This window comes from Aquarana catesbeiana, linkage group LG13 (genome assembly GCF_042186555.1).
Source record: "Aquarana catesbeiana isolate 2022-GZ linkage group LG13, ASM4218655v1, whole genome shotgun sequence".
Classification (NCBI taxonomy): domain Eukaryota; kingdom Metazoa; phylum Chordata; class Amphibia; order Anura; family Ranidae; genus Aquarana; species Aquarana catesbeiana.
In genome coordinates, this window is record NC_133336.1 from 224,282,854 (window position 1) to 224,309,723 (window position 26,870).

Sequence of the window (26,870 nt, forward strand, 5' to 3'; positions counted from 1 at the left end):
CCAACACTTAACCCTTACCCCACCTGTAATGTTATCAATATATATAACACCTGAGCCTTAACCCTTAACCTAACACTTAACCCTTAAAATACTATTTGTAACCTTAACCCAACCCTCACCTTAATGACCCTAACACTTAACCCTTACTCCACATGTAATCTTATCAATAAATCTAACACTTGAACATTGAATCTTAACCTAACACTTAAGCCTTAAAATCCTATCCCTAACCTTAACCCAACCCCATCTGAGCACTAGAACTTAACCCAACCCCTAAAACATCCACTAAACTAAAAATGACCCTAACACTTAACCCGTACTCTCACCCTTAATGTTATCACTAAATCTAACACTTAATCTGAACCCATTAACCTAATATTTATCTCCTAAAATACCCCACCCAACTAAAAATGACCCCAACCCTTACTTCTACGTGTAATGTTATCAATTTATCTAACACCTGAACCTTAACCCTTAACCTAACACTTAACCCTTAAAATACTATCTGTAACCTTAACTCAACCCTCACCTGAGCACTAACACATAACCTAGCCCCTAAAATGACCCCTAAGCTAAAAATGACCCCAACACTTAATCCTTACCTGCAATGTTATCAATAAATGTAATACTGTCTACCAAAGCCTAACACTCAACCCTTACCCTCATCTATAATGTTATCACTAAATCTAACACTTGATGTGATCCCATTAACTTAAAACTTATCTCCTAAAATAACCCCTAAACTAAAAATGACCCTAGCACTTAACCCTTACCCCAACTTGTAGTGTTTGCCAATAAATCTAACTTTTTACATGAACCCTTAACCTAACACTAACCTCAACCCAACCCTTACCTGAGCACTAAAACCTGACCCAACACCTAAAATGACCCCTAATCAAAAAATGACCCTAACACTTAACCCTTACCCCAATCTGCAATGTCATCAATAAATGTAACACTGTTTACATTAGCCTAACACTTAACCCTTACCCTCACCTACAATGTTAGAGCTAAATCTAACACTTGAACTGTAAACATTAACCTAACACTTAACCCTTAGAATCATACCCAACCCCAACCTGAGCACTAAAACCTAGCCCAACTTCAAAACTGACCCCTAAAGTAAAAATGGCCCTAACACTTAACCCTAACCCCAATCTGCAATGTTATCAATAATGGTTACACAATATAACCTTAACCCTTAATCTAACACTTAACCCTTAAAATTTCATCTCTAACCTTAACCCAACCCTCACCTCAGCACTAAAACGTAACTTAACCTCGAAAATGGGCCCTAAACGAAGGTTGGCCCTAACACTTAACCCTTACCCACAATGTTATCACTAAATTTAACACTCAAACTTTAACCTTTAACCCAATATTTAACCCTTAAATCCTATCCCTAACCTTATCGCTTAACTTTGACCCAACTCTCACCTGAGCGCTAAACTTTAACCCAACCCATAAAATGACCCCTTACCAAGAAAGAACCTTAGGATGACCCTAACACTTACCCCCCCCACCTTCATTTATTGCTAATAATGTAAAATGCCACAACCATAAACCTTTACCTTAATACTTAACCCTTAAAATACTATGCCTAACCCTAACACTTAACCTTAACCCAACTCTCACCTAACACTAAACATTAGTCTATAAAATGACCGCTCAACTGACTCAGAAACTTAGGATGACCCTGACACTTAACCCTCACCTGCAATTTCACCACTAATCGTAAAAAAAACTTGAACTGTAACCCTTAACCTAATATTTAACCCTTAACACCCAATCCCTAAATGTAATAATAAACCTTAACCCAACCTTCATCTGAGCATCAAAATGTAACCTAAACTCAGAAACGTAAGACGACCCTAACATTGAACCCTTACCCTCATCCATGAAGTAACCTAACGTAACCATAACCTTTAGCTTAATACTTAACCCTTAAAATCCTATGCCCTAACCTTAACACTTAACCCAACCCTCATCTGAGCCCTAAAACAACCCCTTAATTTACTCAGAAACCTATGACCCTAACACTTAACCGTTTACCCTCACCTATCACTAAATGTAAGACAGTGTAACCATAACCCTAAATCTAACACTTAACCCTTACATTCCTATCCTTAACCTAAACGTTTACACTTAACGGCTAGTCCGTATTGTACTTCAATGAAGTATTCGTACCATGCGGGATCCTTCATGCCCAATTCAACAGTTACACTATCATTAGACATTAGAGTGTAAGCTCCTCTGGTACAGAGACTCATGTGATTGGCTCAGTGATCTCTGTACAGCGCTGCGGTATATGTCAGAGCTATATAAATGTATAATAATAATAATAGTGTGTGACTGTGGGGGGAGGGGACATTAGAGTGTAAGCTCCTCTGTACAGAGACTGATGTGACTGTGGGGGGAGGGGACATTAGAGTGTAAGCTCCTCTGTACAGTGACTGATGTGATTGGGGGGGGCATTAGAGTGTAAGCTCCTCTGTACAGAGACTGATGTGACTGTGGGGGAGGGACATTAGAGTGTAAGCTCTTCTGGTACAGAGACTGATGTGACTGTGGGGGGAGGGGACATTAGAGTGTAAGCTCCTCTGTACAGAGACTGATGTGACTGTGGGGGAGGGGACATTAGAGTGTAAGCTCCTCTGTACAGAGACTGATGTGACTGTGGGGGGAGGGGACAATAGAGTGTAAGCTCCTCTGTACAGAGACTGATGTGACTGTGGGGGAGGGGACATTAGAGTGTAAGCTCCTCTGTACAGAGACTGATGTGACTGGGGGGGGGGGGACATTAGAGTGTAAGCTCCTCTGGTACAGAGACTGATGTGACTGGGGGGAAGGGGACATTAGAGTGTAAGCTCCTCTGTACAGAGACTGATGTGACTGTGGGGGAGGGGACATTAGAGTGTAAGCTCTTCTGTACAGAGACTGATGTGACTGTGGGGGAGGGGACATTAGAGTGTAAGCTCCTCTGTACAGAGACTGATGTGACTGTGGGGGGAGGGGACATTAGAGTGTAAGCTCCTCTGTACAGAGACTGATGTGACTGTGGGGGGAGGGGACATTAGAGTGTAAGCTCCTCTGTACAGAGACTGATGTGACTGTGGGGGGAGGGGACATTAGAGTGTAAGCTCTTCTGGTACAGAGACTGATGTGACTGGCTCAGTGATCTCTGTACAGAGGTGCGGTATATGTTAGAGCTATATAAATGTATAATAATAATAATAGTGTGTGACTGTTGAAGGATATTAGAGTGTAAGCTCCTATGGCGCGGAGGCTCAGCATTCTCTGTACAGCGCTGCGGTATATGTCAGAGCCATTATTCCAAACATTTCAGGCACCAAAGGGTATAATAACACAGAACTGGTTCTACAAAAAAAAAAAATCAACCCAAAAAGCGGAGAGAGCGGGGCGGTTGGCGAGCGCCGCGCACATCCACCAGATTGAAACAGCTGTGTCAGAATTTGGCTCCTGGCCTCAATCTTTGTTTCTGAACTTCATAAAATATCCCGGGGCTTAACCCTTCCCCTGCCCAACCATTTCCTTTTGACTAATTTTTTTTTTTTTATAACTTTATTTTTTTATTTTTTTTTACCTCTTAAGAAAGGAGGAGAATATTAATCATAAATTATGAACTGGGCTGAAAAAAAAAAAATAATAATTGTGTTGCTTAAACTGGGTCTGAACTTCATCAGAGGAAAAAAAAAAAAAAAGAAAAAAAAAAATCAGCCAGCCAATCTGGGAGCAGCCCAGGCAGCTGTTATATACAAGCTCACGGCTCCAACATTGCAGAACAAGAGGAGGCAGGGAAGGGAGTAAAGCGGAAAAAGCCAAAAGAGGCTCCAGATACTTTCCAAGAAGTTCCGAGAGGAGAAAACCGGGACGTTGTCATCTCAGCCTCCCTTAGATCCTTCAGCTTTACAACATTTTCAACCTGAAGGCAAAAGTTTCTCCTTCTACTTTCTAAGAAGCAACTTTATTTTTTTTTTATTTTTACCATTTTCAAGAAGTTTTCATTTCTGAAAGAAGAAAATACAATTTATCATCCTGGAAAGATGAACTTTTGAAACTTAGAAAATTTTTGCAAGCATCAATTTTTTCTTCTTGTAGGAACATCACAAAGTTCTCAAGAACATTTACTTAATTTTAGCTACAATTTGCAACTTTGTAATTTTTATTATTTTTTTCAACTTGCAACTTTGTCATTTATTATTTTTTTCCACACTTAGTATTTTTTAATTCACAACTTCAAAAAGTTGCAAAAAAAAAAAGTTACATCTTCATCTCCGAAGACAAGCGAAGGAAGGAAGATGACCTGTTGGGAGGTCCTCCTGCGCGTCCTTGTTTTTGCTGCCGCTTGGGTCCACGTGGTGCTGGCTCTTGGAGAAAGGTCCCCGACCGGCTACAAGGAGGAGATTGTGTTTCCGGAAAAGCAGAACTCCAGCTTCCGCCAGGACTGGCCTGGGAACGGGGACGAGGGATCCTCCGAGGGCCACCTGAGGTTCCGCTTCCGCGCTTTCGGAGAAGAGCTGGTCCTGGATCTGGAGAGGGACCCCAGCTTTCTCTCCGAGGACCTGACGGTGCAGTACCTGGGCAGGAACGGGCAGTCTGACGCCAGCGGGCTCGCCGAGTCCGGCAGCTACTTCACGGGGTCCGTCAATTCCCACCCGGAGTCTATCGCGGCGGTGAACTACAACGGCGCCTCGCTGCTGGGGGTGCTCCAGTACAGGGGCTCCGAGTACCACATCCAACCGTTGGAAGGAGGAGGGCAGAACAGTGCCGAGGGCGTGGGGGCACACGTCGTCCGGAGGAAGGTCCCGGAGAAGGGCAACGGGCCTATGTGCAACGTGGGGCCACAGGTTTCCATGCAGGTGACGGGAGGTGCCAAGGTCGGCAATGGACACGGCACAAACAAGATGGCGTCATCCAAAAGATCTAAGGTAAGACCTTTGAACTTCCGTATTTAAGAACTGTCTTTAGAAGTAGCTGATCACGTTCTACGAGGGGTCTTCAAAAAGTTTCCGCACTCTCATATATATATATATATATAATAGAGCTTAAAAAAGTGCGGAAACTTTTTGAAGACCCCTCGTATTTCATTATTGTATTGTCACAAAAAGTTTCAAAAACATTCTTGGGCCGAAAATTTCCTTGCGGCTCCATTCACACTGGTGCGACTTGTCATGCGACCTTGGACATCAAAGTGGCATGACAGGTCCTTCTCCATGTTTTTCAGTGATAATCATTCATATATGTATGACTTAAAGTCGCAGCGACTTCAAAGTAATTAATGCACTACGTTGGTTATGACTTTCATGCAACTTGAGGGCGGCAGACTTCAATATTAACCCTCGCAAGCGGCTTGAAAGTCGCACCTGGATATTATACATGCGACTGTTGTGCAACAGTTGTCCATTATCATTGGTCAAAGCTTAAGTCGCCTCCACGTTGCACCCATCCAAAGTTGCACTCCAATGTCCCACATACAAGTGTGAATGGAGCAATGTTTTGGTATGGTTCCATTCACCTTGTAGGACTCCAAAGTTGCATGACTTTGGGGTGTAACGGTGCAACTTTGATGCAACTTTAAATGTTGGTCCCACTTTTGCCCAATGGGTCAAAGTTGCGCGACTTTGGGGTGTTACGTTGGTGCAACTTTGATGCAACTTTAACTGTTGGTCCCACTTTTGCCCAATGGGTCAAAGTTGCATGACTTTGGGGTGTTACGTTGGTGCAACTTTGATGCAACTTTAACTGTTGGTCCCACTTTTGCCCAATGGGTCAAAGTTGCACGACTTTGGGGTGTAACATTGGCGCAACTTTGATGCAACTTTAACTGTTGGTCCTACTTTCGCCCAATGGGTCAAAGATGCACGACTTTGGGGTGTAACGTTGGTGCAACTTTGATGCAACTTTAACTGTTGGTCCCACTTTTGCCCAATGGGTCAATTTCTTGCCAGCTGAGTTCTAATATGGGTGGCAATGGGACCACCAATCACATGACTCTTGGTAGGACCTGCTGCCACCCTAACAAGGATCCATTAACACTTGTGCGACTTGCCAGTCGACTTTGGACATCAAAGTCGCACGACAAGTCGTTCCCCATGTTTTCCAGTAATAACCATTGATATATGCACAACTTAAAATCGCAGCATCCTCAAAGTAGTTCATGCACTACTTTGGTCCGACTTTCATGCGACTTAAGTGCCATAGACTGCAATGAAAACCCTCAAAAGTTGCATGAAAGTCATACCTGAATATTATAGATTGGAACAGTTGTGCAACAGTTGTCCATTATCATTGGTCAAAGCTAAAGTTGCATCCAACTTGCACCCATCCAAAGTAGCATCAAAGTTGAATCAAAGTTGCACTACAAAGTTGTGCAACTTTGGAGTCCTACAAGTATGAATGGAGCCCAAATACCAAGACATGGCTCCATTCACACTTGTACAGTGGGACTTTGGAGTGCAACTTTGACGCTACCTTGATGCAACTTTGACTCTGCTTTAGATGGGTGTGACTTGGATATGACTCTGGCTTTAACCAATGGTAATGGACAACTATTGCACTGTATAACATTCAGGTACAACTTTCATGCAACTTTTGAGGCTCAACATTGAAGTCTATGGCCCTCAAGTTGCATTAAAGTCGGACCAAAATAGTGCATGAACTACGTAGAAGACGCTGCGACTTCAGGTTGCACATATATGAATGCTTATCATTGGAAACACGGGGAACATCATGCTATGCCACTTTGTGGTCCAACGTGGCATGACAAGTCGCACAAGTGTGAATGGGGAGCCTTGCCACGGTTGCAGCTGGTCCTACCAACAGACCATTGGTGGTCCCATTGCTGCCCATGTTAGTTAATCAGTCAAAAATTGGTCCTTGGGGCAAAAGTGGGGCCGACAGTTAACGATTATCTGTTTTGGCCCGGTGGGAAATCCAATTGTGATGTCACATCTTTATGACTCCGCCCATTGCACCCTTCCGAGCGTAAAGACTGGCGCGTTCGGCAGCACGTGTCTGCCAAACGCTACACCCCCCCTGTAGCCGGGAACCAGTGTGGCACCATCTCTAGGAATGACCTTGTTTTGACGTTGAAACCAATGGGCTGCACGCCCAAAAAAAAATTTTTGGAGACGTTGGCCAATTTTCTAAGCCAGGGCCACGCCCCTTCATGACATCATTAAGCTTTGTTAGTACAGTTGGTAAGACCACCATGTTCCACTCCGCTCTTGCCAAAGACTGCAGAGAGGGAGGAGCCGGAGATGGATCGGTGGAGGCTGAATGAATGCCACCAACTTCTAAGGTGATAAATTTGGTGACCCAAGATTTTCCTGCGCCTAAAGCAGTAGCCTTTGTGGCCAACCATCCCGGTCCTGACCTAATTCATTCCATGGTGGTGTCTGTATTTCTTCCCTCTGAATGACGAGACTTTTTATAGCACATGAAGAGAACTAATGCCCAGCAAATAGGCAATATCATGCACAGAGCTACTGGAAAAGGAAACTCCATCCAAAATTATGAGGGGTTTATGAGGGGTTCCCACCATCCCTGTGCTGAGTTCCAGGGTCTGTACACCCGCTGTGCCCATTATGAGGGGTTCCCACCATCCCTGTGCTGAGTTCCAGGGTCTGTACACCCGCTGTGCCCATTATGAGGGGTTCCCACCATCCCTGTGCTAAGTTCCCGGGTCTGTACACCCGCTGTGCCCATTATGAGGGGTTCCCACCATCCCTGTGCTGAGTTCCCAGGTCTGTACACCCGCTGTGCCCATTATGAGGAGTTCTCACCATCCCTGTGCTGAATTCCCGGGTCTGTACACCCGCTGTGCCCATTATGAGAGGTTCCCACCATCCCTGTGCTGAGTTCCTGGGTCTGTACACCCGCTGTGCCCATTATGAGGGGTTCTCACCATCCCTGTGCTGAATTCCCGGGTCTGTACACCCGCTGTGCCCATTATGAGGAGTTCTCACCATCCCTGTGCTGAGTTCCCGGGTCTGTACACCCGCTGTGCCCATTATGAGAGGTTCCCACCATCCCTGTGCTGAGTTCCTGGGTCTGTACACCTGCTGTGCCCATTATGAGGGGTTCCCACCATCCCTGTGCTGAGTTCCAGGGTCTGTACACCCGCTGTGCCCATTATGAGGGGTTCCCACCATCCCTGTGCTGAGTTCCCGGGTCTGTACACCCGCTGTGCCCATTATGAGGGGTTCCCTCCATCCCTGTGCTGAGTTCCCGGGTCTGTACACCCGCTGTGCCCATTATGAGGGGTTCCCACCATCCCTGTGCTGAGTTCCCGGGTCTGTACACAGTAGCTCATGCGGGGTCAGAGCAAGGCAGCTGCAGTGATGATGTCCTGTCCGGTCATGCCATAGCCAAGTTCCACCATCCTCAGCTATGTCTCCCCACGTCTCGGTGAATGTCAGGTAACTCTGTAAACGTTCTTTACCGGCGATTAAACTTATAAAGCCGTCTTCTCCTGCCCCGACCTGTCCGACATTCCTGACGGGGGAACTTTGAAGAGACAGACGCGCGACGGCCGCTTTGAACTTTCGTAAAAATAGAAAAAAAAAAAATATACAAAAACGACAATCCTGCGCTGAAAGTATCCGGCGAAGTCTTGGCGCGGGGAAAGGTGGACGGCTGCCATGTTTTGGTCGCGCTTTGTTCGGCTTGTTGGATCCCGACCGCGTTTTCCGCGCCAGCCTGTTGGCGGCCCCGTGCCACGGCAAACATCGCCGCTAAGCCGGTACAGGTGTATTTGATGTACGAATTAGGAGGGGATCGGAACCGGGAACACAGATAAGGCGATTGTGTTCCGAATATTTGCAGATTTGGAAAGAGCTTGCGGCGTAATGTTATATACCGGAGTCATCATAATAATATTGTACACTGATATAGCTCTGACATATACCGCAGCGCTGTACAGAAGAGCTTACACTCTAATGTCCCCTCCCCCACAGTCACATCAGTCTCTGTACAGAAGAGCTTACACTCTAATGTCCCCTCCCCCACAGTCACATCAGTCTCTGTACAGAAGAGCTTACACTCTAATGTCCCCCCCCCCCACAGTCACATCAGTCTCTGTACAGAAGAGCTTACACTCTAATGTCCCCTCCCCCACAGTCACATCAGTCTCTGTACCGGAAGAGCTTACACTCTAATGTCCCCTCCCCCCACAGTCACATCAGTCTCTGTACCGGAGGAGCTTACACTCTAATGTCCCCTCCCCCCACAGTCATATCAGTCTCTGTACAGAAGAGCTTACACTCTAATGTCCCCTCCCCCCACAGTCATATCAGTCTCTGTACAGAGGAGCTTACACTCTAATGTCCCCTCCCCGACAGTCACATCAATCTCTGTACAGAGGAGCTTACACTCTAATGTCCCCTCCCCCCACAATCACATCAGTCTCTGTACAGAGGAGCTTACACTCTAATGTCCCCTCCCCCCACAGTCACATCAGTCTCTGTACAGAGAAGCTTACACTCTAATGTCCCCTCCCCCCACAGTCACATCAATCTCTGTACAGAGGAGCTTACACTCTAATGTCCCCTCCCCCACAGTCACATCAATCTCTGTACAGAGGAGCTTACACTCTAATGTCCCCTCCCCCACAGTCACATCAGTCTCTGTACAGAGGAGCTTACACTCTAATGTCCCCTCCCCCCACAGTCACATCAGTCTCTGTACAGAGAAGCTTACACTCTAATGTCCCCTCCCCCACAGTAACATCAGTCTCTGTACAGAGGAGCTTACACTCTAATGTCCCCTCCCCCACAGTCACATCAGTCTCTGTACAGAGGAGCTTACACTCTAATGTCCCCTCCCCCACAGTCACATCAGTCTCTGTACCAGAGGAGCTTACACTCTAATGTCCCCTCCCCCACAGTCACATCAGTCTCTGCACCAGAGGAGCTTACACTCTAATGTCCCCTCCCCCACAGTCACATCAGTCTCTGTACAGAGGAGCTTACACTCTAATGTCCCCTCCCCCACAGTCACATCAGTCTCTGTACAGAGGAGCTTACACTCTAATGTCCCCTCCCCCCACCGTCACATCAGTCTCTGTACCAGAGGAGCTTACACTCTAATGTCCCCTCCCCCCACAGTCACATCAGTCTCTGTACAGAAGAGCTTACACTCTAATGTCCCCTCCCCCCACAGTCATATCAGTCTCTGTACAGAGGAGCTTACACTCTAATGTCCCCTCCCCCCACAGTCACATCAGTCTCTGTACCAGAAGAGCTTACACTCTAATGTCCCCTCCCCCCACAGTCACATCAGTCTCTGTACAGAAGAGCTTACACTCTAATGTCCCCTCCCCCCACAGTCATATCAGTCTCTGTACCAGAAGAGCTTACACTCTAATGTCCCCTCCCCTCCCCCCCCCACAGTCACATCAGTCTCTGTACAGAGGAGCTTACACTCTAATGTCCCCTCCCCCCACAGTCACACACTGATATTATTATACATTTATATAGCTCTGACATATACCGCAGCGCTGTACAGAGATCACTGAGCCAATCACAGCTCAGTGGAGTTTCCTCTTAGATTGCAGAGGAAGGGATGCACTGAGGCTCCCTCGGGTGCTGCTGCCTTTGTCCCGGAACTTCAATGGGATCTGGAAAAGCTTTTTGCAAAAAAGAGACGAGAGAGAAAAAGGAAAAAAAAAAGAAAAAAAAAAAGAAAAAAAAAAAGAAATAAAAAAAGGAATCTCCGGAGCCGGAAGGATGCGCGGCGCAGACAGCCCACTCGGGCGCGGAAGGAATTAAAGTCGGCTCGCGGGGCCATTGATGTCTCCCAACCGGTTTTGCGTCTGGGCCGCGTGTGGGGGCTGACGATGGAAAAGTGACGTTGTCCGGAGCTCCTCTGAGCCGCAGCCAAGGAATGTCAAGGTTGTATTGGTTTAATGCCTTTACCACAAACCCATTTTCCTCCAGTCATCAGTTTTCCGGCGGGCCGCCGCCACGCACTTTTTCCATCTCAGCGGAATCGGAAGAAAGCCTCGCTTACACCCCCCCTTTTTTTTAAGTAACGCGGCCGCATAATCCAACGCCGACCTCGCTTTCGGAAAAAAACGTTGATCCCTGTCTGGCACATTGTCATTTAACGCATGTGCGTTGTGACGCGCGTTAACGCACTTTGCATTAAGACATTACAGGTAACGGCCACCAATGCGCTGTCCTCGCAATCGGTCACGCCGCACAATGTTTTGGCGTGACACACCGTAAAGCGCTCTGCAGCACCGGTGCGCTGCCTTGGGGCTCATTCACATAGGCGAATTATGTGCGTTCCGGGGGGCAATACCACCGCCGCCGCAGCCCGCGCGTCTCTTATTGGATCCCCAGAGGGATCTTTTCTATTCCGTCGTGGACTTTACGTTGAATCTCCGTGCCGCCATTTTCCCCTTTGGGCGCGGTCCTATTGACTTCAGTGGATGCCACCTGCCAGGCTTGACGCAACAAGCTCAGATTGTCGCACTGCGAAGCATCGTGGCCGCAGTATCCCCGTTACGTAGATCGGTAAAAATGCGGATCGACTACTTGTTTTTAACGCCGCACATGTGAACTTATGACATTAGGACACGATTTAAAATCAATGCCATGGGAACACAATGGGGCACTATTCCTCCCACTGATACCAATGATGGGGCACTATTCCTCTCACTGATACCAATGATGGGACACTATTCCTCCCACTGATACCAATGATGGGGCACTATTCCTCCCACTGATACCAATGATGGGGCACTATTCCTCCCACTGACACCAATTATGGGGCACTATTCCTCCCACTGATACCAATGATGGGGCACTATTCCTCCCACTGACACCAATTATGGGGCACTCTTCCTGCCACTGACACCAATGATGGGGCATTATTCCTCCCACTGACACCAATGATGGGGCACTCTTCATCCCACTGATACCAATGATGGGGCACTATTCCTCCCACTGACACCAATGATGGGGCACTATTCCTCCCACTGATACCAACGATGGGGCACCATTCCTCCCACTGACACCAATGATGGGGCACTATTTATTCCATCTTCTCCCATTGGCCACAGTCTGCCCCCCCTAAAGTCTGAAGGACAGTAAATTGGTCCTTTGTATGGAAAGTTTGGGGACCCCCCGCTCCCCTAGTTCGGGGTAATGGAGGACAGTTCTTATTTTTGCTTATTTTGTTTCCCTGGGTGGCATCATCCGACCTATCCATGTCACTCTCATACTGACGTGGCCTCCGCCATGCCCCCCCCCCCCCATCGCCTTTGTCTATAAAATGGCTTTTCATGGGAAAAAAAATCGAATTTGCTTTTTACGGGTTTTTTTCGGCCACAGTTCCGGTTTCACTTTCCGCGGATTTGCTGCAGATTGGCAGATGTTCACATTTTATGGAAACCCGTAAAATTTTATAAGGAGTCGTCTTCCGCTCCCCCCTCCGAATGTGGAAATGTGATATCGGGAAGGTAATGGGTTTCTATGAGAGCGGCGGGACATGGCAGTGCGGCTGGCGGTGTGGTGACCGCGGCCAATCCGATACGCCGACCTTGCTGCTCTCGTTGGTTCTCGTCCAATAGGCTGGCGGTGGGAGAGTTCGGCAGTTGCCAATTTACCTGTTCGCCGCGCTCGCTTCCGATGGCGATACAATGCGTTTTACTTTTTTATATCTTGTACTTTTTTTTTTTTTTTTTTTAATCATTAAAGTTGAAATTTAATCTTCTTATATTTTACTGTCCTCTAGTCTTTACATACTGATTAGAAAAGGCGCCCTCTAGTGGTCATCTCTATCAGCTAACACGATTGTCATCCAAGTGGACCTGTCATCAGATATCAGGAGGGGAGACTGAAGAAATGACTCCTCCTCCTACAAAGTTACAATGTACAGTCTGATCACTGGGGGGGGGGAGGGGAGACTGAGGAAATGCTTCCTCCTACCTGCAGCAGACTGATGACATCATCTCAGCCTAAGCAAAGTCATTGGACTGGAGCTCCAGGGTGGCTTTTCAATGATGAAAGGTGGAGCTTTGCTGTTGCTGTATACGGTGATATTCCCAAAATGCACTGATGCAGCCTAAGCCCCGGTTCACACTGCTGCGACTTGCGGCACGTAAAGTCGCATTACCACTAAAACCCCCCATTTATTTCAATTGCGGCCGTTCCAATCAATGCAACTCAAGTCGCAGCTACAAGAAGGTTCTTGCACCACTTTGATGCGACTTGAGTGCCACAGACCCCCCTCGAGTCGCATGAAAGTCGCCAAGCAAGTCGCAACTGGAAATCGCAAACGACAACGGGGGGGGGGGTCCGCAGCAGCAGCGTGAAGTCATTAAATGGTCTTCTAAAAGGACTGCTGAGATCGGTTCTCTGGCGGTTTCGCGACTTTGGCGCGGCGCGGGTTAACGCAAGCGTGCCCCAGCACTGGCAGAACGGTCGAGGAAGACCACGAAACAACCTTCCCGTGGACGACTGCCAGCAAGCATTGGAAGGGTCCAAACAAGAGGCTCCATGTTCCGCCGGCTCCGTCTCCCCCCCACCCCCACCCCCAGACAATGAATGAATGTTTTCTTTGTCCTCTGTGCCGGGCTAAGGTTACCGCGCAGCGCTCAATAGGCGAACGCCATCCAGGCCATTCAGCCGTGAAATCCTGTGATGAGCGACAATGCGGGCCGATCGGGGGGGGGGGAGCGATACCCCAGGAAATGGGAGCGGGGCGGAGAGGAAGTCAAGCCCATGTTACTTCTCTTGTCTTTGTAACTGTAGCGCGACCGATAAGATCTTCCTGCCCGGCGACTCTGGGGGGGGCTTTTTAAAAAAAAAAAAAGAAGGAGACCTGTGTTCTGGGTCTTGCAGCGCACTTTGTTGTAGGCGGGACGGCTATCTTGCGGCGGATCATCAAAGCGCGGCTCCAGGTAGCGGCGATATTCCAGGACAAGGTTTTTTTTTTTTCCTTTTTTATACGAGCGGAAGGGTCCTAATTAGGAGACATAATTGATACTCTTTTCCCACCGATGCGACCACCTTCGGAAAACACGCACCAGCTCGTCTTAATTAATGACCAGTTTCCATTCACCTCAGTCCCTGACCTCAAGAGCTTGCAATCTAAGGTCCCCAATCTTACGTACATTCTAGAGCCCAACTTAGAAAGGACAACCTACCAACATGTCTTTGTAGAACATGAAGATGGTGTCCTAGTTTTGGGATTTGACCACCCGTTACCCCAGTGCTAACCACTACACCACTATGCTGCCCAAAACATGTTCTAAAGATTTTGGCAATTTTCGAAGACTTTCCGCCAATCATGTGTGGGTTTTTCCCAGTCGGGGGGGGGGGGGGGTCTCACCTATGAATTACCTGTCTGTGGGATTCCCATTCGCCTAGGAGACATAGCCGGGTCATATTTTGAGGCAACAAGGATAGAAGGTGCAAGGACAATATGAGCATCACACCAAAAGTATGAGTCCAAAGTATATTTAGTTAAGAAAAATATTAAGAAACAATGACCCAATGCGTTTCGGGGCCTATAGAGGGGGGTTCCTCCTTCATCAGGGGTTTAGAATCCTGGTTTAACCCCTGAGGGAGGAACTCCCTATAGGCCCCTGAAACGCATTGGGTCATTTTGAGTTTTTGTCTACATTCCTGGTTTAGTTTGACTCCAAAAAAAAAAAAAAAATTGTAACAATCATTGGCCCATCCTTGACGAAGGCTGGCCATATCTCGCTTGCTACATCGATTTCCAATGATTATCAGCTCATTGGACGGGAGGTGTCCACCCTTGCTTTGTAGCCTTGGTACCCAACTGATGTCCCATTCTCTTGGTCCACCATCTGCCTTAACTAAATTTTCGCATTTCTTTTAAAGAAACCCTCAAAAAGCTTTAGAAGCAAACTGTAGATGGACGAGCGTCTGTAGATGAGCGTCTCCTACCAACAATAGACGGGGCTGTCCACCCTTGCTTTGTAGTCTTGGTACCCAACTGATGGTCCATGCTTTGTATCCTTGGTACCCAAATTATGGACCTTTAAGTTAGAGGTCATCATCGCTCAGTCCTTATTGGTTTGTTTCCCTACAAGCTGTTTAGTTGACTCATTCAAGTGCAAGCTCCTGGTCTACCATCTGTCTTCATCAACATATCGGATCCCAGAAACCATTAAAACACTTTGGAAAAAAACTGTAGATGGACGGGTCTCTGTAGATGGGCATGGGTGGTGTCTGCCAAAAGCCTGTAGCTTTGGGAACCAACCGATGGACTACAGGTGATCATATGGGGCTCAGATGGATCTTTTTGGGCAATCTGGAATATTTCTGATGGTTGAATCACTTTTATATGCCCCCCCCCCCCAGTTCTCTATCCTCAGACGAGCCACCCCTCTTTGTGGCAACGATGGAACGCTACTAATAGCCCCATTATCGTATATAAAGGCAACATAGGGAACCCTTTTAGATACAATTTAAAGGTGATTGACAGCGATCCACCAATCTAGATCATTGTTTTTCTTGTTGGAGATTGCGCTGGGACGGTTGACAAAGTACGTCCTGTTCTCGGCTGCCTGCACACATGTGCGTTAATACACATTACGCAGTGTTTATGCAATGCACGCCGAGGACAGCCCATTAATACCGAATTTGCGCAAGGCTTCAGAGAACCAAACTTAGCAAGCGGATGACGTTCCAGAGAGCTGTCATAGACGGGAAGAAAAAAATTGGGATGAGCTTAGGAGAGCCACACGCAATTGTTTGGGTATTTGAGAGGTGATGGATGACGGCGGATCGTCAGCAGTGATGTAACCCTTGTATATACGACAATGTAAACGCCAGACCCAGGGCCTCCATCCCCTCTTTCCAAGTCTTAGGATTAAGACGTCTCCGTACTCATAAGTCATCGCTACGGAATTGCAACATTGTGTTCCTCATCTTTTGGCTTCGTAAGTATCTGCCTTCTGTCTGCCTTAACTCTTTCCATGTGGGCAATAGAGTCTTCCCGGCCTTCAGGGCTCTCTCGTATTTGACCGGCTGGTGTTTTTGAGCTATTACCCTCAGCATTCACCCTCTCTATTTGTCCATTTGTCCTGGTGACCATTGTCTCTGGTACAGAAAATGATGGGAAATCCAACATTTTTGAGTTGTCACCAGAGCAGGAGTCGAAGGGAGATCTCAAGTGGATACACCTGTTCTGCTGTCAACTTTTTATGAAGGTATATCCTCTTACTTTGGAGAGATCTCCTTTTACTTCCTGCTGTGCCTCTGGGGCAGGAAGTGAAGGGATTAATACCTTTATTAAAAGTATAATCATGTACATCAATCCAACGCGTTTTGGGGAATGGACCATCCCTGTTTAAAGGCTGCTGCTGCATTCTATGGGATAGGAATCGTTCCCGAAATGATATATTGATTACAAGGTCCTGGAAAACAGAATGGCAGAGTGCCGGACAGGGATGCAGGGACACTGGGCGCTCCTTCTATCCTACCCAAGACTTCTCACTGAAACAACCCTAAGGCCATATCAGAAAGGCAGCAGCCCAAACCCCAAGGGGGTCCACCACCATCATTCACTATTGGGCACAACCTACTGGAAGGGACTTGTCCCCACAATCACCCAGGACCACTGGCTGATCTAGTCAATCCAGTGCGGTCCCCAGCACAAACCAGGTATATAATATATGCTATCAAACGCACTCAGGAGCTGGGGGACAGCTTTGTTATCCACAAGAGGTCCGGCCATTGACAGGGGAGCTAACAAATCTCAAGAATGTTTGGTTCTTCCAGCCCCGGAATCATCTTCATTAACTAAGGGGACACATATACATTGTTCACAAGACATCTAGTACAATTATAATTGGGCAGTTCTTGCACCAGTCTGTAAGTAACTGGTTCTCTTTAAGCGTTGAGATTTTTATTTATTTAAATATATAACATGTAAGAAAAACTTTGATAGAAAAGGAATTATCTTGGTCCTCTGCAAAAACATTTGCTGCAAAAGTTTGTTGTGGCCATAAAAGTTGACCTCATATGACGTCATCACTTTCTATAGGCAGGACATGCTGATCCAAGAAAGGATGACAATAATGGGAAGCCAGGGACCATAGGAATGTGTCATGAAAATATATAATATATCTTGAGGCTCTGTAGGACAAAGCCAATGTAGGCTAGATTTATGAGCTTGATGGATGGCTAATAGTACGGGACTCGCTACTTTGGAAAATATTCAGAGGTGAATTATGAACGGAATCTGGGAAAACGGGGCCTCATTCTGAGGGAACGGCGCTGCAAGGGGCCTCTGTTGGATTGTTGTTAGGTTTATCCTGAAGTGTGGAGAGGGGGTTTCCAAAGAATCTGTCATAGCACCCCCCTTCCCCCGAAACATACTGTGCGAGGTGTTGTTGTAGGCAATTTGCAACCAACCTTTAAACCATTTGCATGTCCTATTTGCCAAGCATTAACAGTTCTGATAGAATACGAAAAAATGGTTAGAGCATGACTGACACCTCTAATGGCCACCATGTTGAAGGGTTAAGTTGAATGTTTAAAGGTCTATGTACTACATTACCGGGGATGAACTATATAGCCTTCCATGTAGGTGGAAAAACCTTTAGGAACTGCCTAGGGATGAAATGAATGTAGAACTTTGAGGAAGAGCGAATAGTCTATGCCGAATCACCAGAACATTTCCAAAAATTTTGGGGATTTCTACATGATGTTCAATTCTTCTCCAACCCCAATCTTGATTCAACACCGGCTAAGCAACAGAGACATGTCTAAAGGCAAGAGTGAGGCTCTCAAAGCATGAGCAGAAAGATGATGTAAGAGTTGGGAATGTAAGAGGGAAATAATTTTAGGCACGGAAAATAGAAGCCTCGCTTATTCAAGATAAAGCAGTCATGCAACGTAAAATTTTTAGAGAAGCTAAATTTTATTACTTGAGCATACCTTTTTAAAATATACAAAGGTATCACTGTACATTCTATAATAATATTATACGTTAGTTTTACGTCATTAAACAATTATCATCTTTTACCCCCAACAGCGTTTTGCATCAGTGCCCCGTTACGTGGAGACTTTGGTCGTTGCGGATGAGACAATGGCCACCTTCCATGGAGCGGGCCTCAAGAGGTATTTGTTGACCGTCATGGCAGCTGCTGCCAAATTTTTTCGCCACCCAAGCCTGAAGAACCCAGTGAATGTGGTGGTGACGCGGCTGGTAGTGATCGGGCGGGCTGACAAGTCCAACACCTACGGGGGGCTGAAGATGACCTCCAATGCTGCTGAGATGTTGAGAAACTTCTGTGAGTGGCAGAAGGGGCTGAACAAACCCAACGACTCTGATTCAGAACATTTTGACACGGCCATACTCTTCACCCGCCAGGTGTGTAGATTTTTGTACATCTTACCAAAATTTTGAGTAGATCATACTAGTTCCTAAGGAACAAATGTATATTTATTACTTATGTGCTTTTTTGTTGACAGAATCTTTGTGGAGTATCCACCTGTGACACACTTGGCATGGCTGATGTTGGTACAGTTTGTGATCCATCAAGGAGTTGTTCCATTGTCGAGGATGACGGTTTGCAGTCTGCTTTTACTGCTGCTCATGAGCTAGGTAAGCAAAACTACTTAACAACTGACAGTTTATAGGAGATGTCTGAACCCTGCACTTTGAACGTAAAGCACTACTGAACTCTGCACTCTGTACGTAACGCACTCCTGAACTCTGCACTCTGTGTGTAGTGCACTCCTGAACTCTGCACTCTGTACATAGCGCACTCCTTAACCCTGCACTCTGTACATAGCTCACTCCTGAACTCTGTACGTAACGCACTCTTCAACTCTGCACTCTGTACGTAACGCACTCCTGAACTCTGCACCCTGTACGTAACGCACTCCTGAACTCTGCACTCTGTACGTAACACACTCCTGAACTCTGCACTCTGTACGTAACGCACTTAACTCTGCACTCTGTACATAGCACACTCCTGAACTCTGCACTCTGTACATAGCACACTCCTGAACTCGGCACTCTGTACATAGCACACTCCTGAACTCGGCACTCTGTACATACCACACTCCTGAACTCTGCACTCTGTACATACCACACTTCTGAACTCTGCACTCTGTACATACCCTGTTTCCCCTAAAATAAGACCTAGCGTGATTGTCGGTGATGGCTTCAATATAAGCCCTACCCCCCAAATAAGCCCTAGTTAAAGTACTTGTAGGTCTTATTTTCAGGGTAGGGCTTATTTTCGGGGAAACAGGGTAGGGCTTATTTGGAGGATAGGGCTTATATTGCAGCCATCACCGACAATCACGCTAGGTCTTATTTTAGGGGAAACAGGGTAGCGCACTCTTGAACTCTGTACTTTGAACATTTCATAACCCTGAACTCTGCATTCTGTACAAAGCGCACTCCTGAATTCTGCACTCTGTGCGTAATGCACTCCTGAACTCTGCATTCTGCATGCGTTGTAGTCCTGAACTCTGCATTCTGTACGTAACACACTCCTGAACCCTGTGCTTTGATGTAGCGCACCCAGATACAACCAGCCCTTTACCCCATACTGTTCATGCAGCCCATGATGAAATTGAGTTTGACACTCCTGGGCTAAACTAAGACTTATAAGCACCACTTCCAATAGATAAAATGCCAATAGCATTTGCAATCTTCTCTTTATCTGCCAACAGGCCACGTCTTCAACATGCTCCACGACAACTCCAAACCTTGCATTGAACTCAACCGTCCGGCCAGCAATACCCGTCATATGATGGCACCTGTTATGTCATACGTAGATCCAGAAGAGTTGTGGTCACCATGCAGTGCCAAATTCATCACTGACTTCTTGGACATCGGCAATGGTAGGTAACCTTATAGCCCATCTCTGCCACTTTGCCATCAAGCTATGATCCTAAAGTCTCAAAGCAGCCATTAAAGCCACGTTTGACAATGTATCTTTCTTCTCCAGGTCACTGTCTTTTGGACAAGCCTTCAGCTCCCCTCCGTCTGCCAGTCCCATTCCCTGGAAACGACTACGATTCTGACCGCCAGTGCCAGCTGACTTTTGGTGCCGAATCTCGACACTGCCCAAACCTACACACCCCCTGCTCCTCTCTATGGTGTACAGGAAGGATCGATGGACACTTCATGTGCCAAACTAAGCATTTCCCCTGGGCGGACGGAACGCAATGTGGAGTTGGAAAGACTTGTATGAACGGCCGTTGTATCAGCAAAGTGGAGATGAAGGCCTACAATGTGAGTTTGGTGTATTGTAGACCTCTAATTAAATTGTAGTTAAGTTCAAGGGCCAGTTAGATCACTATATGAGCCAGCAGGAAGTTATTTTTCAAGAGTCAGTATGCATGTGGTTGCATTGTTGACAACATAAAAGTTAGATAAAAGTTCCATCAATCAATCTTTAGAACTAGAAGCCCTTCAAGATTCTACAATATTGCAACTTTAATTAATTGTTTTACTTATTACTTTTACAGACTCCGACGAATGGAGGTTGGGGTTCTTGGGGTCCATATGGGGGATGCTCACGGACGTGTGGTGGTGGAGTTCAGTTCTCCCATCGTGAATGCAACAAGCCAGTCCCAAGAAACGGTGGGAAGTATTGCGAAGGGAAGAGGACTCAGTACCGCTCTTGCAACACACAGGAGTGCCCAACCGGCAATGGTAAGTTTTACACACTCAGAGCCGATTTCAAAGTTGATGGCAAGTCTTATTGTAGAGGAGAACTGCCATTGTTTTTTGCTATCCCAGGGCTGATTTCCATGATTCACAAAAACTTGCAGTTCACGATTACCAAAAAAAATCACGAGTCAACTTTAATGTATGCTTTAGTACATTGAATGAGAAACAAATTCACAATGAACAAGCTGCATGCAGTATAGTCCTAGAGAAGCTCAGTGCTGCCCTCTGTGGGACTGACTTCTCTCTGCCTGCAAGTGTGTAAAAAAAAAAAAATAATAATTTTCGGTGTCAAAGTCTAACACAGGGGTCTCCAAACTTTCTAAACAAAGGGCCAGTTTACTATGGGCATTGGGAGTAGAAATTATCCTGGTGTCAGTGGGAGTAAGCAATGCATCTTTGGTATTAGGGGGAGGAATAGTACCCCATTGTTTGTGTCAGTGGGAGAAATAGCTCCCCCTTGTTAGTGTCAGTAGGAGAAATTATACCCCATTGTTGGTGCCAGTGGGAGGAATTGTGCCCCATTGTTGGTGTCATGGAGAGAAATAGCTCCCCATTGTTGGTGTCAGTAGAAAGAGTTATGTCCCATTGTTGGCGTCAGTAAGAGCAATAGTGTCTTGTCTCAGTGGGAGGAAAAGTTCCCCAATGGCCAGATAAAGGCAATCAAAGGGCCACATCAGGCCCCGGGGGGGGGATGCACGGTTTGGAGAACACTGGTTTAACAGGACTCAAGTCCAATGATTGACAGATGAAAAGGACTTCATTAAAAAGGTTAACTAATAAGTGGTCCAATCTTCTCGCCCTACAGCAATGACATACAGAGAGCAGCAGTGTGCCGTCTACAACCACCGGACAGACCTCTTTAAGGGTTTCCCATCGCCCATGGACTGGGTTCCCCGCTACAATGGAATCGCAGAGAAGGACCAGTGCAAACTCACCTGCCAATCACGTCCTTTGGGTTACTACTATGTCCTGGAGCCACGGGTGAGTCCCATATCCAACGTCTGCTATTCCTTCGCTAACACAAATGAATTTGTGGATATTTCTGATGTGCTTATACAGCTTATTTAAATGGTAAAATGTATTTTCGGCTGTATTTACGGAATGGAATGCCTACTACCGGCTTCCACACATTTAGACCAGTAATGGTAACGAAATCCCCCCCCCCCCTTTTCTCTGGTTCTAGGTGGCGGATGGTACTCCGTGCTCCCCGGACTCCACTTCTGTATGCGTACAGGGGCGTTGCGTCCACGCCGGCTGCGACCGAGTCATCGGATCCAAGAAGAAATTCGATAAGTGCATGGTGTGCGGCGGGAGCGGCTCAGCCTGTACCAAGACCTATGGATCCTTTACAAAACCACGGTGAGACACCACAGGATTTTCAAACACCCAATTTTAAAAGTTGTCATGCCAGGCCAACTGGGCGAATGCCATAGGTTTATATTGGGTAGGAGGAGGTTAGGCAAGTATCTGGTTACTGTGCTCTTATCTGGTCTTTACATAGTACAAAGTCAGGAACTCAGCTAAATTGGTTGGTGCTGTCCATATACAACAAGGTTGTCAAACTCAATTTCATCGTGGGCCACATCCGCATTATGGTTGCTGGTTGTGTCTGATAGATCAGATGTCTAGACCCCCCCCCCCCCTCTTACGTTAGATGTCAAGAGCCCCCCACCATCAGAAGTCAAGAGTCCCCAACCACCCCTTACATCACAGTCCACCCCCCACCTTGTGCTGATGCAGGGAAGAAGCTGGGGGCGAAGCTGGGAAGCAGAAAGTGCAGGGTCTGGAGGACTAGAGAAGGGCTGGAGTCAGCTGCCAGAGTCTGCTGAATGCTGAGACCAGGGAAGGCAGAGAGGAGGGGGTGCTGTGACTGCACAGAAAGGCACAGGATCTGGTGGAAGAGTTCTGTCCTCCTCTCTGCTGCCAACTGCTGAGACAAGGTGAGGGTGGAGATAAGGGGGGTGCCGCAGCTGCAGGAGAGGTGAGAGGGCCACATGAATTCAGCCTGCGGGCCTTCTGTTTGACACGTGAAATGGAATACTCTCTGGCATGTATATGAGTACTTTGTGGTTCACGTTCCAGGACATAATCAAAGCCACTTAAAACGCGTAAAACAAGCAGATTTGTAGCAGAAATTGTAAAATAGGATTTTTAGACCTACTACTAGTATTTTGTACTGGTAATAATATCCTCAAATATTTGTTTTTTTTGCTTCCAGGTATGGCTACAATGACGTGGTCACCATCCCAGCAGGTGCCACAAATATTTTGATACGTCAGAACAGCGGGTCATCCTCAACAAGCGACGGGGTCTACTTGGCCTTAAAAAGACAAGATGGAACCTATGCCCTCAATGGAAACTATATCCTGGTGCCATCAGAAGTGGACGTTAACGTTGGAGGAGGGTTAACTGTACGGTACAGCGGGGCCACCAAAGCTATGGAAACCATTGTTGGCCGTGGACCCCTGAAAGAGTCCATTACTATCCAGGCCTTGGTTGTCAGTGACCAGAGAGCCCCACGTCTCAAATACACCTTCTTCGTCCCCAAACCAACCACCAGGTCCACACCAGCCAAGAAACCGGCAGAAGACTGGATGAAGCGGAGGGCACAGATACTCGAAATTTTGAGGAAGACCAGAAACAGCCGCAAATGATCAGTAGAAGATGTACTGGGACATTTATGTCTCGATTCAGAGAGACAAGCTAGCACATTCCAACCTAATTTCTTTTAGGTAGGAAGTTTAAGTGTTTCGCAGGCAGCATCTTCAAGCTATGCATATAAAGAACTGGACAGTACCACCTTTCACAAAACGTTCAGAGCTGAAATTAATGGGCGACATCCTGTAAACCATTTAACGGCCAGCTTTGCAGCCAAGTTATTAAGAAATATATTGCAAAAGAGAGGTGACCATAGGTGGTACAGATGGTCTTGCCAAAAAAAGCATCAACAGACTGTTGTATAGCTCGAAAGAAACAAAGGAAGGCCACCTGGACTCAAAGTAGACATTGTTGAGTCTTTAATAAGCCCGTGCTGTTGGCTGGTCCACCACAGGCGGCTCCCCTTTGGACTTTTCCCCTTTGGCCTTGTTTGGCCAACTGTTTTCTTATTGCCAATGGACTTTGAACTTCAAAGATGAACTGGTGACCACAAAGACAGTCTTCCAGGAACTTTGAGAGTTATATCTGGTCACTGCAGTGTTCAAAAAAAAAAGAAAAAAAAAAGGGTTTGCCGTTGCTGAGGCAATCAAAAATTTCAGCGTCAAACTCTACGGTAGCTTGTAAGAGGAGTTGATTCCTCACTATGGACTGAAAGTAGGGTCTGGATACCCATATTATTTAATAGGAACATAAAATAATTAGCTAGGATAACTTTGTTGATAACACATCCCTTAGGGACAGCCTGAGAAGGTCCACAAAAGCGATAAGCTCTTCCCATTCTGGAATTCCCTTTTGAGAGGAACTGGAAGAAGGGTTCGTTTTCTGGGAATAGCTTTTCGTAGGCATAGAAGTGATCGATGGGGGGGGGGATATTTGTATGGATCTTGTTCGCTACCATAAAGCCCAACATGAACAACACCTGGCGGTTCTGGCCAGACACTTGGTGCTGGTTAGCCACAGCATGAGGTTCAAAATCCATTCTAATTTATATGTCTATAGTCTTCAAAAGTGAGATCTGGTGCTAAACAGGGCACTCTCCATCGTAATCCAGCCTGGGTGGTTCTTTGCAGATCTACATGTGATCCTTTTGAAGATCTAAGGAGCAATGGACTAAGTTGTACATCGAGGCTGGAGGACCGATGGAGATCCTTGGTTTATCCTACTGTAAGGACATATCAAAACTTACTCTGGTGCTACAGAAACTCGAAAATTCCATTACCTTTATGTCCATCTTTAGTTCTCAAGAGCTCTTCAAGGCTTTTAATTTATAGAGCCCATAGGAACTGCTGTTTGTTGCTGCATCGATCAGTCCTCGATGGCGTGTACAAATCTCTAATGAGTTTTATTTATATATTTATTATTGTGTCTACAAGTCTTAAATTTGGATGAAGAGGCCCTAGTAGACTGCAAAGAAATCGGGACTAACAGACAACGTGAAGCTTTTAGCAACAAACTAACTGACATTAGATATAGTTTTCGAAAGTGAACAAAAGGTTCCCAAGGATCCTCAGTAATAGGCGCTCTACTGCACTGCAGATGTGTGAACATATGTCTTCGTTTAGTGACCCCATTATGCACCGTATCATAACATCTGCAAACGTTTAACCATTTGGGGGGTTAAAGGTGGCCACAGGAACCCAAATCTTTTGTCGGATTCAATGTTCAGCCTTCGACTAGGCCTGTAATTATCAGGGGGAACCACGCATCTGAAGTGCAGTAGAACGGGGATTATAACTGGGATTCTCCTGTGTAATCCCAGAGATTGTAGAAGTTAAATCATATTTGCCATCATCTCCTTCAACCATATCAGGTATATCAAGGAGAAGGTATTAAAGAACTCTTCTAATATTTTATGCAACTATTTATGATAGTGTTAAATTATTCTAAAATGATGGGGATATTCCAGTCCTCTATATAAAGGGTCCCCTAGATAACACGTAACTGCTAACCTTCAGAAGATGCCATAGAGCACCCAGCGTAACAAGGATTTACCAATGTAGCATACCGTTTTATGACTATCCGTGGTCACGTGACATAGAATCAGACATGCCCCGCCTCCCGAAAGCGTTCTAAGAATCTAACGACACCCACCCACGGCTGTGACCCAACGGTTACAGGTACAGGGCCCTCTCATTTTTTTTTGCTGCAATGGTTGAGAGTCAGGACTCTCAGGACTGCACACAGGGCCAACTGAATGAAGGGACAGCCAGCAATTCCTCAAATCAGTGTTTAATTATGATGATTTTATATTATTATTTTTGTCCTCTTTTTTTTCTATTGTTAAGAAATGCACAGAATTATTTAAAAACTATTTATATTAAATAAAAAAAATAAATATTAATTAAGAATGTCTTGAATTTATTGTGTCCTCTGCTTTGCATTCTTAAAGTGTTGAAGATTTGTATGCAATGTGTTAAAATAACAAGAAAAACAGTACAATAAATCCCCTGCAGCCAGCAACAATAGATCCCCTAGCAACAATAGATCCACCTCATTAACAATAGACCCCCAGCAGCAACAATAAATCTCCCAGCGGCCAGCAGGAATAGAACCTCCAGCAGCCAGCAACCCCTCCCTCAATAGTAGATTCCTCCAAGCAACAATTCCCCCCAGCAATACATCCCCCACCAGTCACAACAGACCCACCACAGCAGCAACAATATATCTCCCAGCATTATTAGAACCTCCAGCGACCAGCAACAGTAGATACCTCCCGGCAACAATTGACACCCCCCAAGCAACAATAGATCCCCCACTAGTAATAATATACCTCCCCGGCGACAACAGATCCCCCAGCATCAACAGACCCTCCAACAACTCCAGTACCTCTTGCCAGTACATTCAGTGCTGGAGTTACCTGAAATAGATAGATAGATAGATAGATAGATAGATAGATAGATAGATAGATAGATAGATAGATAGATAGATAGATAGATAGATAGATAGATAGACAGACAGATAAGATAGATAGATTAGATAGATGAAAGCCATGGGAGGCTATCAGCTGACCCAAGGAGGAGGTTTAGATCGAGAACAGGAGAGGTCCAAGAACAGAACCTTGGGGGACCCCTGATGGAAAAAGGAAGAGGAGAAGAGGAAATACGAATTGAAAGTGATGCTGAAGGAGCGGTGGGATAGGTAAGATGAGACCCAGCGAAGAGTACAGTCACAGAGGCCAAAGGAATGGATTCTTTTCAGGAGAAGATGGTGGTCAAATGTGCCAAAGGCAGCAGAGAGGTCCAGGACTAGGAGTACATAATACTGACCATTGGTTTTAGCCATTAGTAGACTGTTTGTGAGTTTTAGTAGAGCAGTTTCTGTGGAGTATTGAGGGCGAAATCCAGACTGAAGGGGATCAAGGAGGTTACTCTCAGTGAGGTGGTTGCTCAGTCTGATTTTCAAGGAGTTTGGAGGAAAAGGGGGGCAAGGAGATGGGGCGTAGGTTGTTATGAGTGGTGGGGTCCAATGAAGGCTTTTTAAGTATGGGGGTGACTAGTGCATGTTTTAGA

General features: G+C 46.2%; 1 protein-coding gene across 1 annotated transcript; it reads left to right on the plus strand.

The window, feature by feature from the left end:
* The first annotated feature begins 3,585 nt into the window (after positions 1-3,585).
* On the plus strand, positions 3,586-25,678 carry ADAMTS4 (ADAM metallopeptidase with thrombospondin type 1 motif 4). Its single transcript, XM_073609269.1, has 9 exons — positions 3,586-4,949; positions 18,043-18,381; positions 18,483-18,615; positions 19,698-19,868; positions 19,976-20,262; positions 20,499-20,685; positions 21,509-21,684; positions 21,887-22,062; positions 22,922-25,678. Exons 1-9 carry the CDS (start codon positions 4,320-4,322, stop codon positions 23,355-23,357), a joined length of 2,535 nt encoding a protein of 844 aa, XP_073465370.1. The 5' UTR covers positions 3,586-4,319; the 3' UTR covers positions 23,358-25,678.
* Positions 25,679-26,870: the final 1,192 nt, after the last annotated feature.